At 40.9% G+C, this 16,014-nt stretch overlaps 1 protein-coding gene across 2 annotated transcripts in view; it reads left to right on the plus strand.

Annotated features, from left to right (window-relative positions):
• Positions 1–6,826, plus strand: part of KCND3 (potassium voltage-gated channel subfamily D member 3) — a 668,300-nt gene extending 661,474 nt beyond the window's left edge. For both annotated transcript variants that reach the window (XM_060231240.1, XM_060231239.1), the window contains one exon: positions 4,742–6,826. In XM_060231240.1, the coding sequence (XP_060087223.1) occupies positions 4,742–4,943 (202 nt within the window). In that variant the 3' untranslated portion in view covers positions 4,944–6,826. The remainder of the gene's footprint in view (positions 1–4,741) is intronic.
• The last annotated feature ends 9,188 nt before the right edge of the window (positions 6,827–16,014 follow it).

A 16,014-nucleotide genomic window follows, 5' to 3' on the forward strand; every position in this document is an offset into this window, starting at 1 on the left:
TTCTCATATGGGAGTACCTCTAAGAACTTAAAGTTGATGTCAAAAGCAAAGACCTAATGCAGACATTTTAGGGGACAGTTGTCAAGAGTATCATGCTGAGAGACAAAAATATAATGGTTGTAACAACATGAAGAGCCCAAGACAGCTTTTCTTTCCAGACTAATATAGTGAAACATTGAGATTTGGCTGTTGTAATTTTACTTGGGCAGAAATGCTGGTTTAGTTGTAGATGACATGATTGTTTTCAGAAAGAAATTGATAGAGACTGAAATATTTGAACTGCAATGAAAAAACAAAAATACAGTAGTCCTTGGATTTGTTGATGTGTGTATAGCTGAATTTGTGGATCAGGTTCAGGCAGCGAAATACCTCTATCAGGACAAGCAGATGCTCCCAAACTGTCAGCCACCCCTCATACCCACTATTTATAAACAATAAAAAGTTGGGAGCTTCATTCATGGAACTCCCTGCTAGGGATGCCAGCCTCCTGGTAGGACCTCAGGAACCCCCAGAATTACCACTCATCTCCAGACAAAAAGATCAGTTCCCCTGGAGAAACTTGGTGCTTTGTGTTCCACTGAGGTCCCTGTCTTCCTCAGATTCCACTCTGAAATCTCCAGGAGCTTCCAAACCTAACCCCCTACCCTGCACCTGTGGCCAAAGGGACTCAGCAACCCTTCTCCTGGCATTATGTCTGGTTTGGCCCTTGCCTTGACTTCCAGAAAACTTTTGATAAAGTTCCTCATCAAAGGCTCCTTAGTAAGCTTGAGAGTCATGGAGTAAAAGGACAGGTCCTCTTGTGGATCAAAAACTGGCTAATTAATAGAAAGCAGAGAGTGAGTATAAATGGGCAGTCTTCGCACTGGAGGACGGTAAGCAGTGGGGTGCCGCAGGGCTCAGTACTGGGTCCCATGCTCTTCAACTTGTTTATAAATGATTTGGAGTTGAGAGTAAGCAGTGAAGTGGCCAAGTTTGCGGATGACACTAAATTGTTCAGGGTGGTGAGAACCAGAGAGGATTGTCAGGCACTCCGAAGGGATCTCTTGAGGCTGGGTGAGTGAGTGTCAACGTGGCAGATGAGGTTCAATGTGGCCAAATGCAAAGTAATGCACATTGGGGCCAAAAATCCCAGCCACCAATACAAGTTGATGGGGTGTGAACTGGCAGAGACTGACGAAGAGAGAGATCTTGGAGTCGTGGTAGATAACTCAGTGAAAATGTCAAGACAGTGTGCGATTGCAATGAAAAAGGCCAACGCCATGCTGGGAATTATTAAGAAGGGAATTGAAAACAAATTAGCCAGTATCATAATGCCCCTGTATAAATTGATGGTGCGGTCTCATTTGGAATACTGTGTACAATTCTGGTCACTGCACCTCAAAAAGGATATTATAGCATTGGAAAAAGTCCAGGAAACGGCAACTAGAATGATTAAAAGGTTGGAACACTTTCCCTATGAAGAAAGGTTAAAACGCTTGCGGCTCTTTAGCATGGAGAAACATCGACTGCGGGGTGACATGATAGAGGTTTACAAGATTATACATGGGATGGAGAAAGTAGAGAAAGAAGTACTTTTCTCCCTTTCTCGCAATACAAGAACTCGTGGGCATTCGATGAAATTGTTGAGCAGTCGGGTTAAAACGGATAAAAGGAAGTACTTCTTCGCCCAAAGGGTGATTAACATGTGGAATTCACTGACACAGGAGGTGGTGGCAGCTACAAGCATAGCCAGCTTCAAGAGGGGGTTAGATAAAAATATGGAGCAGAGGTCCATCAGTGGCTATTAGCCACAGTGTGTGTGTGTGTATATATATACAGTATATATATAATTTTTTTGCCACTGTGTGACACAGAGTGTTGGACTGGATGGGCCATTGGCCTGATCCAACATGGCTTCTCTTATGTTCTTAGGTTCTTACCCTGAAAGAGAGATCTGTGATATGGAACAGTTCAAAATGGAAGAGTTCATTCGTTGCTTAAGATGTAGAGTTTCCCACTAACATACCTAGGGATGGTTGAAGTTTCTGGAGGGGATCCTCTTTGTGAGTCACTCAAAGAGGAATTTAAAGCCCAGAGAGCTATTTGTCTTCATAAAGGACACCCCCTGTGTTTAGAGCAGACTTGTAATGCTGGACTCCAACAGCTAGGCAATTGAGCGTTGAGCAGCCCTATCATTTGAATTCCATTTCCACTCTGTAATTAATCATAGGATGCAACTGATGCAGATCTAATAGAAATGTTTCTAGCCTCCATGTCCTTAAGACTTCTGCAGAGACAGGGTAACCTGGTAAATTAAATAGAGAAGTGTAACATTGTATTAAAAATAGTAATGGATTAATCATTAGGCTTCTTCATGGACTGGAAAAAGATATGCAAAGATGGAAACTCATTCTTCTTCCTTTCCAAGGCTAAATAGTAGGCATAACAGTCTAGGGATAGGAGGATTAGACACCCCTCTCTTTTCCCTGTGCAGCTGAAATCTGAATTGGCTGCAGCTACAATTTACTTTTTAAAGAGACTAAGAGCTCTGATCATTGATTCTCCAGCATCTTGTCTAGTTTGACCTTGTGTAAGGTGGGGGAGGAACAAGAGCACCATGCTGTGGGCCCAAACAGGATCAGGCATTCACAGCATTTTGACATTTCTTTAATAATAATAATAATAATATAATAATAAACTTTTATTTATACCCCGCCCTCCCCGCCAAGGCAGGCTCAGGGCGGCTTACAGGCATGGCAAAGCCATTGAACAATAAAACAGTTATACAATTCAATAAAATTACAATTTACTATTAAATTTTTACATAATCTAAAAACAATCTAAAAACAGTCTAAAATATGACAGCAGCATCTTAGCCATGAGGACACCATCCTGTCTAATTTGCCCCACACACATTATTTTTTTAAATTCCCTTATGCACTGCACCATAAGGGGGGAACCCCAATGCTCTTACTGTCTCAGAGAGCAAGGGATCAGTCCTGTCCCCCTTTCTGAAGGCCAATCTATATCCCTGGCTTCTTGAGCCCCTGTTGACCACTAAACTAGTGAGAACTGCAAATGACACAGAAGCTCTTGGCTGATCTTGGGCCAGTTAATCTCTCTCAGCCTAACCAACCTCATAAAGTTATTGTCATGAGGATAACATGGAAGAGGAGAGAGCAGTGTTGTAAGCTGCCCATTGGAGAGAAAAATGGGGTATAAATATTTAAATAAATAAACCACATGCCAGGCCCATGGTAGCAACTAACCCATCCATCCCTCGTAACTAACCTGTGGTAGGCAAAAACAGTGAGGTAGGAAGTAGGCATACTTCCCTGCCCCCCTCAGCACCTTTCCCACCGTCCTTTCCCTTGACTTCCTCCTCCTCCTCCTCCCTCTTCTCTGCCATGTTTACGGTGCAGTTAGAGCAGACCAACGCCCTGACAAAAAAGGAAGAAATGGCAGCCCGGATCTCAATACAATGTGGGCCTGGGGAATTTTATACTATCCCCCCACCCTTGCAGCAGCATGGTGCATCGGATCCTCAGAACATACATTTTTAAAAAAACATTTAATAGCTATAAAACATTTGTTTAAAACATTTATTAGTCTTTCTACCTTGTGGAACTCACCGACGGCTTACATTGTAAATAAAAAAATATAAAAATACATAAATGACCACAATTTAAAAGCACAATTAGGACTGCCAATAAATAAAAAACTATATTAGGCAAAAACTATATTAGTCCTAAATAAAACTTTCTTCAGCTTCCTCCTAGATACTGAAAGTGAGGGGGTCCAGTGCATCTCCTTGGGGAGGCTGCTGCATAACTGTGAGGCTGCCACTGAAGAGGCCATTGCTTAAGTACCCCCCAGATATATTTCTTAGGTTGATGGGGCAGTCAGGAGACTCTTCCTGTGATCTTAATTCTCATGCAGGTACATATAGGAAAGACAGTCCTTCATGTATCCTAACTGCAAGCCATGTAGGGCCTTAAAAGATAAAACCAACACCTTGAATTGGGCTTGGAAGCAGATTGGAATCTCTAGACCAGGGGTGTCAAACTCATTTGTTATGAAGGCCAGATCTGACATAAATGAGACCTTATTGGGCTGGGCCCTCTGGGTCATAAAATGTAACACCAGGTAGCGGAGATATAAACTTTATAAAGGACACAGATAGACACACAAATTATTATTATTTTTTTTAAAAAAATAACTTTAAAATAAAGCATTCTTAAAACATTAGCACTTGTTGGTCTTAAAGGTGCTTTCTTTGTATCTCTCCAGGGAACTAGGCAAAGGAAGCTCTGGCTCTTTCCTTCCTTCCCCAGGGGACTAGGAGGGAGCAGAGTCTAAGCCAATAGAAGAAAGAGAGGCTTGGCTCAGTAGCTCTGCTGTGCAATTGAGAGAGCCTGACAAAGCAAGCTCTGCCTCCCGCCCCCCCCGCCTTCCTCCCCAAGGGAGGAGACTCAGCTAATGGAGAAAACAGAGGTTTTGCTCTGTAGCGCCTGTGCAAAGCAAGCTGTGATGCAGAAGGAAGCAAGAAAGAGGAAGAAAGAAGCAGATGACAGCCAGTTGCTTGAAGGGCTGATAGGAGCCTTCCAGGGGCCTGATTCAGCTCCTGAGCCACAAGTTTGACACCCCTGCTCTAGACTTTATAGCCTCAACCAAAGATAGATCAAAGTGGCATGGAATGAAGTACAGCTCTTATCTTCAACTCCCTTTAAAGATTATTTTTTAAATGTATTTTGTCTTACAGCCGTTCCAGTCTAAATATGAAATCAGATGATGGGCTGAGACTGAACTGCAAAGCTTCTCAAATAACTACAGCAATCATCAGCATCCCAACCCCTCCGGCGCTCACACCAGAAGGCGAAAACAGACCTGCTCCATCCAGCCCCAGCCATTCCACGAACGTTACCGCCGCAAGCAGCAACATTGTCAAGGTTTCAGCTTTGTAAGGCTTTGCCAGTCAGAGGAAGCGGTTGGACGGCCAACGGTTCTCTCCCCTTCCCCACCTCCATGTTCCTCCTTTGCTGCAAATTGTGCCTAGATGAATGGATGGATGGACAGTTAGACCAACCCGCCCAACATCTAAGAATTCATAGCGGGTGGGGGGGCTGTTGAGGCAGCTTCCTTCAAACTCACGTTCATTCTGTATAGTGATCTCAGAAGAAGCAGAAAGCTGGGGGTGTGGAGGAGAGTGGAAGGATCTCTTTGTTGATAAACAAGAAGAAAACTTGTTCCAGGATATGGAGCATAGAATAGTTTCCAGAAAGTGGAAAAAGAAGTCCTGTCATAGCTACAAGGAAGTCAATAAAGAAGCAGAATTATAACACTGTGTATCTCAGCACCTTTGTAAAGGTTTTTAATGGATAATATTTATTCATGAGGAAATGACTGAAAAAAGGTGATAAAATGGATTTTGTGACTTTTTTTTCTTCATGCAGCAGAATCTTTAATCAACCAAAATGACACATTTTCTTTCTTTTATAGCTGAAGGTTTAGACAAAGAAGTCACCTATTACAGGAGTTTTAATTTTCATTCTTGTGTGTGTATGTGTGCGTGTGTGAAAGTGAGAAAGAGAATCACAAAACTGGCACACTGTAACAACAAGAGATCTGAGCACACGTTCCTGATCCTGGCTCAACCCTGCAAAGACTTACTGTTTGCATGGGCCACAACATGCTTGAAATAGAATCAGCGGTTCTACTGACTGTGCATCCTGTTCTGCATGAGTGTGTCTTTGCAGGCTTTAGCCTCGAGTGCACAGTAGCAAACAGACACCTGCATGCAATCACACACACAAGCACCAATAAAACTTTTCATTGTGGATGGCATCCTTTCTTAAGACAAGTTTTGTAATTGCCTTTTAATTCAACACAAATCGCAGTTGCAAACAGTGTATTTGTCTGCTAACTATTGTCTGTGGTGGGGGGGGAGATCATATTTGTTTGTTGAAGAGAGTGAGAAAGGCTTTAGTAGTCCACCACAAATTTCTGCTTTTTGTATTTTTTTCTGTTAACACTGGCTTGTAAAGAGTAGATTACCAGTCCTGTATTTTTAAAAAGTGAGCATAGAGGGAATTTTATTTTTAAATCTTGTACACACCAGTTTCACAGAGGGCAAATCGTTCAAAGCAACTGCACCAGATGTTCATAAAGACTCTATAATCTATGCCCATGCCTTCTTTTCCCCCCGTTTTTGTATGTGTTTCTTTGGTAGTAATGGAAGTGTCTCTCATTGTATATAGTAGCCAGCTAGTCAGTGGATCTGTCCTTGGTACGATAACTTCAGGAGCCAACCATTTTGCATGGACTGATACTGAGTCTCATTTTGTAATACAGTCCTGTGGCTCTTAGTGACAGCTTCTGGGTTGTATTGGCTTGATGGATTAAAAAAAGAACCAAATATCTGACTTCCCTTGTCAAAGCATAACTTCCTGTCAAAAAAAGGAGGATCGCTCCTAGGTTGTTGGGTCTACTTTATATTAGAGTATCATTTCTAAACAATTTAGAAAACAGTTAATAGATGGCTGAATATATGTTTCAGAATAGCTCACCAGTTGTTAAATATTGTTATACTGTTTAGGAAGTTTAGGACTGTGGGTTATAACCATCTATGAGGTTTTATAGTGATGTTGTCATAATGTGTCTCTTGTGAGCGCAATCCTCTGGGACCTCTGTCCATGTGAACAGGGCTTATACTAATACTGAGCTCTGTTGACTGTACCCTAATTTTTTCATGCAGTTTACCCAATTAATCAATCTTCTGAAATTTATTTAACCTTCAATGTATCTCATGTCTTTCTTCCAAATACATTTTAAGTAATCCATGCCACAATATCGTTTTCAGCCTTCTTTTCATTTTGGAAACCTGCCACAAGATATAACACAGAAAGTTTTCAATTGGTTTTTTTCCCCCTGAATATCAGGAGTTTTTGCAAAACCTAAAACACATCCAGAATATAAGAGGTTTCACTGGGAAAATAAGTTGTTATTTTTTCAAAGTTCTGTTTTTGTTGGTTGCCATGAAATCACTGCACATTGAATTAACGAATTCACATTGGGTGAATTTATGTAGGGTGCCAGCCTAGCTGGTTGGGCATAGCTATTGAATAAGCATAATGTTCATTTGGGGCTGTGCTGAAAGAAAAGGTATGTGGTGATGGTGGACAAGCTGTGAACTTGCTTCCAAAACCAGCAACTTGACAACACCTTAATATATTCCTAAAGAACCCACTATTCTAGTAATGAGGCAGGCCTTAAGTAAACCACAGTGTGAGGCCAATTAATTGTTGTTATCAGGGTTTTGCCAAGGAACAAATGAAGTACTACTGTAGGAAGTGCCTTTGAGTCTTTGCAGGGTAGTTTGCACCCATTGCTGAGTAACCACAACTAGCCCAATACCAGTATTTATAAACAATGGCAGATGAGCCTGACTGTCCTGAGGCATAGTCCAATCCCATTGCATCCATCTCTGTTGGCCTTCCAGGGGATAATTATCCTCCATTCTCTTATGGTCCCTTAAAGTGAATGCTGAGATGTGGCTCTGGTGTGTCAGTGGTACATAGCATGCAACAGAAAAGAGCCTTCTTTGTTTCTTGCTCTTTGGAACAAGTTATCTTTATGCAGCCCCACTGCTTGGAAATGGGGAACAAATACAGCGGGACATCAGTGCCAAAGAATGTTGCATTAGATTGTCTGGCATTAGGTACACTGAGCAACATTACGGGTTGTGGCAGGTGAAGAAATTTTAAGCACCAAATTAATGAGCTGCTTTACTAACAGAGCAGCCCAATGTATCATGCCACTGGCTGTTCTGTCCATCACAGATATGATTCCCCAGTGAAACACTATCTCAAGGAGGCCAATACAGAATTAGCAGGATGGATCTTAACAAGGGTAAAAATATGTAATAGAGAACAGGGCCTTTTGTAAAAGAAGGAGTTTCGGAAAATGAGCCTTGACATGCAGGAGGTGTGAAAAACTGCCACACTGGGAATTCCTTCTTCTACACATCTCTTAAAAGGGACCCTATCGTGCTCTAAATCTGACCAACCTAACTCTGAGCGTGCCTTTATATGGAGAATTGCATGTTTCTTTGTATGGCCTGAGTGAATCAGAATACCAGAAAGTGTAAGAATCTACTTTGGTTTCGTATACTTGGTTGTTGCATTTCCAAATAAATAGACTGCTTATTGCAGTATTGGTATTCTTTTTAAGCTTCCCAGGCAATTTCTGTGAATCAAAACCACATATTTTAAATTTAAAACACTGTTAACTTAGAATATTCACTAGCACATTCCTGTGGTCTCAATTTGTATGTGTGTCATAAAATAAGAGTAATGCACTGGGGAGAGCAGGATATACTGTCACTGAGAGGTTGACAGAATTTGGCAGGGATTTGAATCTGGATTGCACATACTTCTGTACATTAAAAGAAAATCCTAGGAGTCTTAGGACCAACCCCAAAGCATAATTAATTAATGAAATCATTGGGACTTTAAGGTTTATCACTGGCTAAATTTAGAACTATTGATTTAGAACCATTCAAAATACAATCATATTTAATCTACTTTTTTTTAAAAAAGCTACCCTAAAGTTAAATAAAATACCTATAAAAAACCTCCTGAGACTGCAAACACAGAATCAACAATACCCATGTATGGAATAAAAGCCTATTCTGAAGGTTCTCTCACATGCTAGTGTGACCAAAAACAGAATCCCGGGGTGCGTGGGGGGGTGGGCAATTTACTAGAAGCAGATGATTGTCAATGACTAGAGCCACTGCAGTCAGCAGAGGCTCAAGTTTAGCCTCTACCCTGGATGTATCCCTATATTCCCCCATAGGAGGGTACAGCAACCACTCTCTTATGTGGATGACAGTAAATGAAGCTGGGGTTACAGCAAAACCTGCCTTGCAGCCCTGCAACTGAGTAGTGCAACCTTCACTGGTATTGACGCCACTGGGCAGTGGTCTTCAACTCATAGGTCATGAGCCACTATAGAACTGTAAGGTCACATAGCAGTGGAGAGGATTGCTTTTAAGCATGGGCAGGTTTGGTGACTGTCTTCCTGTCATGTCACAAGCTTACTGCCCTGCTGCTTCCTGGGATTAAAGGTGACTCCTAGGACTGGAAAGACTGAATACCAGCATCATAGGAGGATACAGTATATCCATCCCAAAGGACGTTTGCAATGCACAAGCTCTCCTTCCATTACTGATATGCATTTTGCAAACTGTCCAAAATATATAGTTACCTATCCTTTTTCTTTTCCTATATTGTTTATAGCATCCAACACCAAACCCTGGTATCATTAGCCTTGGCTATGACATGGAGTACTGACAATTCTCATGATTCCGCCCCCCCCCCCCCAAAAAAAAAGACTTGTAGACTACAACCCTCTGTACAGTTAAGCTTGCTTAAATCACATTATTTCAATAAAATTTAAGGTGTAGGATTTTCAGCCTTCATCGTTTTAATAGCTGCATCCACTCCTGGAGTCCCAGAGTTACAGAAGAAAAAACACCTAAAATAGAGTCAGTGGTTGAGGAAGAAAATGCAGTTTCCCAGTCATGCCTCCCCACTTGTGCCCTAAAAAGGCATATCAATCTAGCTATGGCGAATGAGCTTCCTTGTTGCTGTCAAGCTGTCTCACAAAACCAGTGGCCCAGTGCGTTTTCCATCCCAAGCCAGTTCCAAAACACTGAGTTCTTCACATCACTTAGCAGTTGATGTCACATTTCATATGGCTTTATTGCCATTCGTAAATAAATAGGCATGAACAAGAATTCATTGAATGACAGTGGCCAAGATCTTGTGCACCATTATTTGCATGTGTGGCATCCTACCTTATTACCATATCGCTTAGAGCCAAATGCTGTTTGTTTATTCAAAAATGATTTCTCTGGAGTCAATGGACATAAAGCAACACATTGCATATCTCTGGCCTTCCTGTTCTCTTCCATAAAGAGAAAGGCATGTGTGAGAATGCTATGTTGCAAATATATTTTAGTTATTCTAATTTACCAAATCTGTATCCCACCCTTCTGATGTCATAAGGGCCACCAAGGTGGCTTACAAATTAAAACACAACACAATAAAGTCACATTAAAACCATTTAAACCAATGAGAAACGTATCATTAAAATGATTAAAACCAGAGATATAATTAATATGAAAACAATTAGAAGATTGGGCAGGAAGGAGAGATCGCTGAGAGAACACCAAATGAAATAAAAAGTCTTCAGCCACTGATGGAACCAAAGGGGACAGGAGACGGAATTTTGGTGCCATGACTGAGAAGGCCCTCTCCCATGTTGCCACTCACCTAATCTCAGAAGCAGGTCCTTGGAAGATGGGCATGGTGTACATTCGTAAGAATAGGCAGTTCTTCAGATACACAGTATTGCCCTGTTTCTAGGAAAGAACATGGATGTCTCTGTTTATCTGGTAAGGCCATGTTGGAATTTATGAGCTATAAATAATGAGTCTGATCTCAGCAATTTATATCTTGTTGACTTCAATGAGGTAAATATAACCACGTGCTCAGCTTGCTTTCCCATTAAAGTACTAAAATGGCTGGATTGTTGCCAGCGTGATTACTGAGCATTCTCCCTATTGAAGACCATCTGTCACATAATGTCTCAGAACCAGGGGAATGTGATATAGCTATGATGTTCTTAAATAGGATTTAAAGCTGTTTCAACATTTATAGCTGTTTTGCTAAGAACAGAGAAACAAAATTAAATCCACACATGCATTTATTGAATTAAACACACAGGCCTATACACACATGCTAGGCTGTATTTTTTCCCTTCCCATGATTCCCTGTGGGTCCTGCAAGAAATCATAAGAAGGCAAAACAGTTCAGAAATCACTGTCCTCAAAATCTCCTCCTTTCAGATGTTTGAGCTTTCAGGGACCCGAGCAGCCTAATCTCCCTCCTCTTTCCTTTCATTGGACTCTCAACTACACTTAACATTCCAAAATTCCTGGAGCATATTCAGCTCACATACGGCAGTGTGTGTGTGTGTGAGTGTGTTAATTTACGAAGTGATACCTTTCTGCATACCTGGGTCTCAGCTATGTAGAAGCCCTTTCCATATGTTTTGTTCCTTTTGTGATTATAATGAGGCCTGGTCACTATTAAAAGGAGTGAGATTATACTTACTGTTTATGTTTCAATATTAACAATTCCTGCCCCCCTTTTGACTTTTCAAAACCATTAAAGCAACAAATCAAAAAAGACCAAAAAGAGAAAAAGCAATACAATAACTTTTTGTTTTAAAATGGCTTGATGTGCAGAACTTTTCTACAGAAAAGTAGTTCTTTTTGCAGTGGTGGGCTTGTTTGCATTCTTCTACCACCACCCCAGGAATTAGAATGTGTTGTGAAATAACTTGTCATCTAAATATTTTTAAACTAGGAGATAATTAGCATATTGTTCTCATCCTTTGCAGAGACTGATCAGTCACAATAAATTGAGCTGTATCTTTGTAACTCAGGTTTTCAATAGCAAATGGCCATAGACAAATGTCATCTCCAAGAGAAATTCCTTCAAGGTTCTTTAAGACAAATGCAAAGTGATCCAATTCCATAGAATTCAGTGAGGCTTCTAATTAAACATGTTTAGGATTGTTTTGCAAATCTCTGGATCAGAACTCTTGAGTTCTTTTAATTACTCACTGTGTCTCCTGGAAAAAGCCACTTTCTCTCTAACGTCTCAGTTTATTCACCTGTAAAATGGAAGTGCTTTCAAAAATAATCTCCTGGTTCAACAATGCTAAATTCATGACTATTTAGTTAATCCATGAGAACGTTAATAATCGTATTTTCATTTTGGATACCAAATGAGTTATCCTGTCAAACAGAACAATATTAATGGTAGAAATGTGGTTTTAAGGGACTGTACACATTCTTGAAAAATGGCTACCAATGGCTGTTAATCAGGATGGTCAATTACCTTAAACTTAAAAGCTACCTACAGTACCAGAGTAAATTAGTCATTGCTTGATGGTATATGGAGCTACAAGTCTTGTGAATGCATCCTCAATACACCATGACATTGGTGTGATGTAGGAAGGAATACCCAGTTCACAGTATGGTTATTTCCAAATCCAGTTTGAAGACCAAGAATTTTATTGTTTGTTAATGATAAAGTTAGCCCCATGGTTATTTCATCCCCCCCCCCCTCATCATAGCAATTATAGATTAATCAGGCAATGGGGCCAAATAACAAATATTCTTTCAAGTCTTGGTTCAGTCAAAGGTTTCTTTATTTTGTGAGTGCATGCACATATGTACTGTTTTTTATCCCTTTGCTAGGCATGGCAATTTAAATAGCCATGCAGAAGAGATTACAATCCACCTCATATGCATCTCTCAGTTCTCTGTTGTGACCATGACCAGAGTTGCAACTGACTCCACGGACCAATGAAATATATATTACAGAACATGTGTAATGATGGTATATTTTTGATAAATCAGTGAGACATTCCAATGCAATGGTGTTTGCATTAGAAGTTTTATGTTGTTACCAATACCTTATCTCAATTGCATTATTTTCTATTTTCATACTCTCAATGGGCTTTGCTTATGAAAAATCACAACCGACTGAGACAAAATGTACTGTACAAAACTGCAGGTAGATTCATTTGAGGAAAACTTTATAAAGAATCCTGAGTTTCCTGTTGTCTTCTTTTGAATCTGTAGTGCATATGTTGAAACTTGTATATCATTTACAGTACTGCGTCTTGTGCCACTGCTGTACCCGATGTATCCAATCTGGATTAAATGGAATATGTGCCACAAAGCACTGAACTCTTGTAAATTTCTTTAATGGGGCTCTTTGATTACATCAAATCAGTCATGAAATCCCACCTCAGATCTCTACCCACATCGACTGTCCTAAGCCATTCTTGAATTACTTCTAGGAAGCTCCCATCAGTGTTTACTCAGTCATATGGGAAAGTAGCATTTATTTTCTATCAAAGAGACCCTGCCCCCGCAACTTCTGTGTAAAGGCTGGTGTTGAGAAGAGGGGACTCAAGAAGTGTGGAATTATCTCATATGTGGCTGTTCTACTTGACTACTGTTGAGAGACAGAGGCAAAGGTCCTTATTAATAGAACTGGGAAAGAAGTCCAGATGTCTCTTCCCAATAAAGTCAAAGCCTGAGCAGCAGCAGCAGTCTTTATCCTCCAAAGGCAGGGTGATGGTAGCAAAGTGAGGTTAAAGGGGTGGACCATTCTCATCAGCCAGGAGAACCCCTCCAAGCAGCAGTGCTATGCACCGAGCTGTAACTTTGACATGAATTACTACAGTCCAAGCATTTATTGCTTTTAGAACCCTGTGTCAGGTTAATAACAGAATTAAGGTATTAGGTTTATTCTATAGTAATTTATATTGGGTTCACAAAGAAACATAATTCCAGGTGTAATTTTTGCCTACATGGGGGAGAGGCTGTGGCTCAGTGGCCCTAGGTTTGCAGAAAAATCTTTTATGCAGTAGGTCCAAGATTCAACTCCTGGTATCTCCAGTTAAAAGGACCAGCTTTTGATGACCTCGAAGACTCTGGAGAGCTGCTACCAGACCAAGTAGACAATACTGACATTGCTGAAGCAAACAGCCCAATTCCATATAAGGCAACTTACTGCATATTTCATGTGTTACAAATTCTCAAGAGACTACATGATCTCCTCAAGCTATCAGCTCTCACAAATTTCAGATAGGAGAAAGCATTCTATTCCATTTTATTTATTGGAACATTTGTATCTTGCTTTTCCCTTTGTAAGTCAAAGCAGCTAACAATCTGTTCCATTAATACCAAAAGTGTAAAAAAAAAAGATTTGTAAGCACCTCCAAAGCACCTCCCTTTACCTCCTAAGGAAGCCTATTTCACAAAGCAGGAGCCACTACTGAACAGAAAAAGCAGCCCAGGATATAGAAGAAAATATCGCAATGTAATTGGCACATGAAGACCAATAGAGGAATATGCTCCCTCAAATGTTCGAGTCCCAATACATGAAAGGCTTTAAACTGAGCAGCACATTCAACTGAACTCTAAATCAAACTAGCAGTTAATGCAGTTGTTTTAAAATCAGCAAGTTGTATTCCCATGAGTTAGCCTCTGCCAACGATAAAACTATTCCATTCTGAAGCAGTTGTCTTCAAGGGACGGCCCCATATACAGTGGGCCATAGTAGTTAATCTGGAAGTTTATAAAAGAATGCCTCAATGTGGTCTGGTTAACAAACCTAAAAAGAAAGTTAGTAAACCAAGTGCACCTGATAGAAGGCACTTACGGCTACTGAACAAACCTCCTCTTTAAAATTGCAAGTAACCCGTAATTCTTAACCTCCTGTGAAGCTAATTCTACTCCATCAAAAACAAGCTGCGTCCCTTTCTTCCAGAACATCAGCCTCCCTGACCAGCATCTCTTACATCTTGTTTGGGTTTGGATTCAGCTTGCTCTGTCTTTACCACTTGAACAGTCTCAAATTCAGAATTGAGATAGACATTGAGATTGCTATTAAAATGCCTAGCAAGTCCTCCAAATGTTAAAGTCTTACATCTATATATCGAACTCTCAACAGTCCCCACTGCCTCTAGATACTTATTTCTGCAAACAGAGGACATACTCCCCCCTCCCCAACAGCCTCAGGGGACTCTGTGGGTCTGCTGAAAAACTCAAAGTTTTTTTTTAAAATACCCTTATGGATGGCTGAATCTCCCCCCTCCCCAATACCTTTGATACCTTTTAAAATGGCTACCGCAGGAATCATTAAATCCACAGATCAGGCCTAGTTGCACAAGTTTTTTTTTTTTTACAAACTCTGGGAACTCCTTAGGTTTGCAGAAAAATCTATGGAAAAGTGAAGGGAACAGAGGAGGAGCATAAATCCCATAAATGAGCAGACAACACTTCTCTGCTGGAGTAGTGGGATGGGGGAGGGACTGCAGGTGACAGCTGGCAAGTGTAGTCAGGAGGGCAGAGTGCCAGGGAGAGCTGTAGCCATCACATCTGGATAGGAGTCCTCAAATGTTGCCTCTTCCTGCCAGTGCAACCATGTGCCCACCATAGCTCTCCACCTCACAAGCACAGACAATGCAGGTGCAGCCGTGTTATGGGCAGGATAAACGGCGGTGTGGCAGGAAAGAGGAATTATTGCCTGCTATGCCATCAGAAGAGCAGCTGTACCCACTGTGGAGATTGGTCCCTGCTCAGCCTGCCTTGACTTTGAGGGCTTCTTCCTCTTCCCTTAGTGGTGATGGGAGGGAGGGAACAGGTAAGCAGCAAGCTGACAGCAGAAGCACTGATTTTTTTTTGGGGGGGGGGGGAATCCAGAACCAAGTGAGCACTGTGGGCACAGCAGCTCACTTTCCAAATAGCAGCATCTTCAGAATTCTTAAGTTCACAGTACATAAAGGGAACCAGATTCATGGGGATATCAGAGGCATATGACCTCCTGTATTACATGCCAATAATTTTTAATTGTGTAATACGGTATGTACATGTAAAAATGAAAAAAGGCAGATCTCAGAGTGCAAGGCACTTACAATACAGCAACAGACAAGAAGGCAAAGAGCCAGTGACTAAGGCAAGAGACAAAGGTGAGTGTACACAGATGCAGTCACAAGCCAAGGAGGGAAATGGAAGTCGCAGCTGTATAATATGTGACAAGCATTTACTGTACTTCTCTGGGACATAGACTTAAACATAGAATTAGAAAGGGAATCTTCCTGTGAGTTTCTCACAGACTCCTGCTTGTTTAATACAAAATGGATTGCCAAACATTTTTCAGAATTAATAGCAAAGGTCAACATTGATTTTATTGTAAGAGGTGGTATTTTGCATGCATGATACTCTGTTCAAATGATTCATTCAGGGAGTTCAGGAGTCAAAAATGAAATCAGGCAACACAGAACTGCAGGTTGACCTGCATCCTAGAAAACTCTAAACAACCAGCCAGCTAAAGCCAACCATGAACAAAAGGGAAATGAGGAAATCTTGGCCTGAGGTGTTTA

This window comes from Heteronotia binoei, chromosome 2, assembly GCF_032191835.1.
Source record: "Heteronotia binoei isolate CCM8104 ecotype False Entrance Well chromosome 2, APGP_CSIRO_Hbin_v1, whole genome shotgun sequence".
In the NCBI taxonomy this organism is placed as follows: Eukaryota; Metazoa; Chordata; class Lepidosauria; order Squamata; family Gekkonidae; genus Heteronotia; species Heteronotia binoei.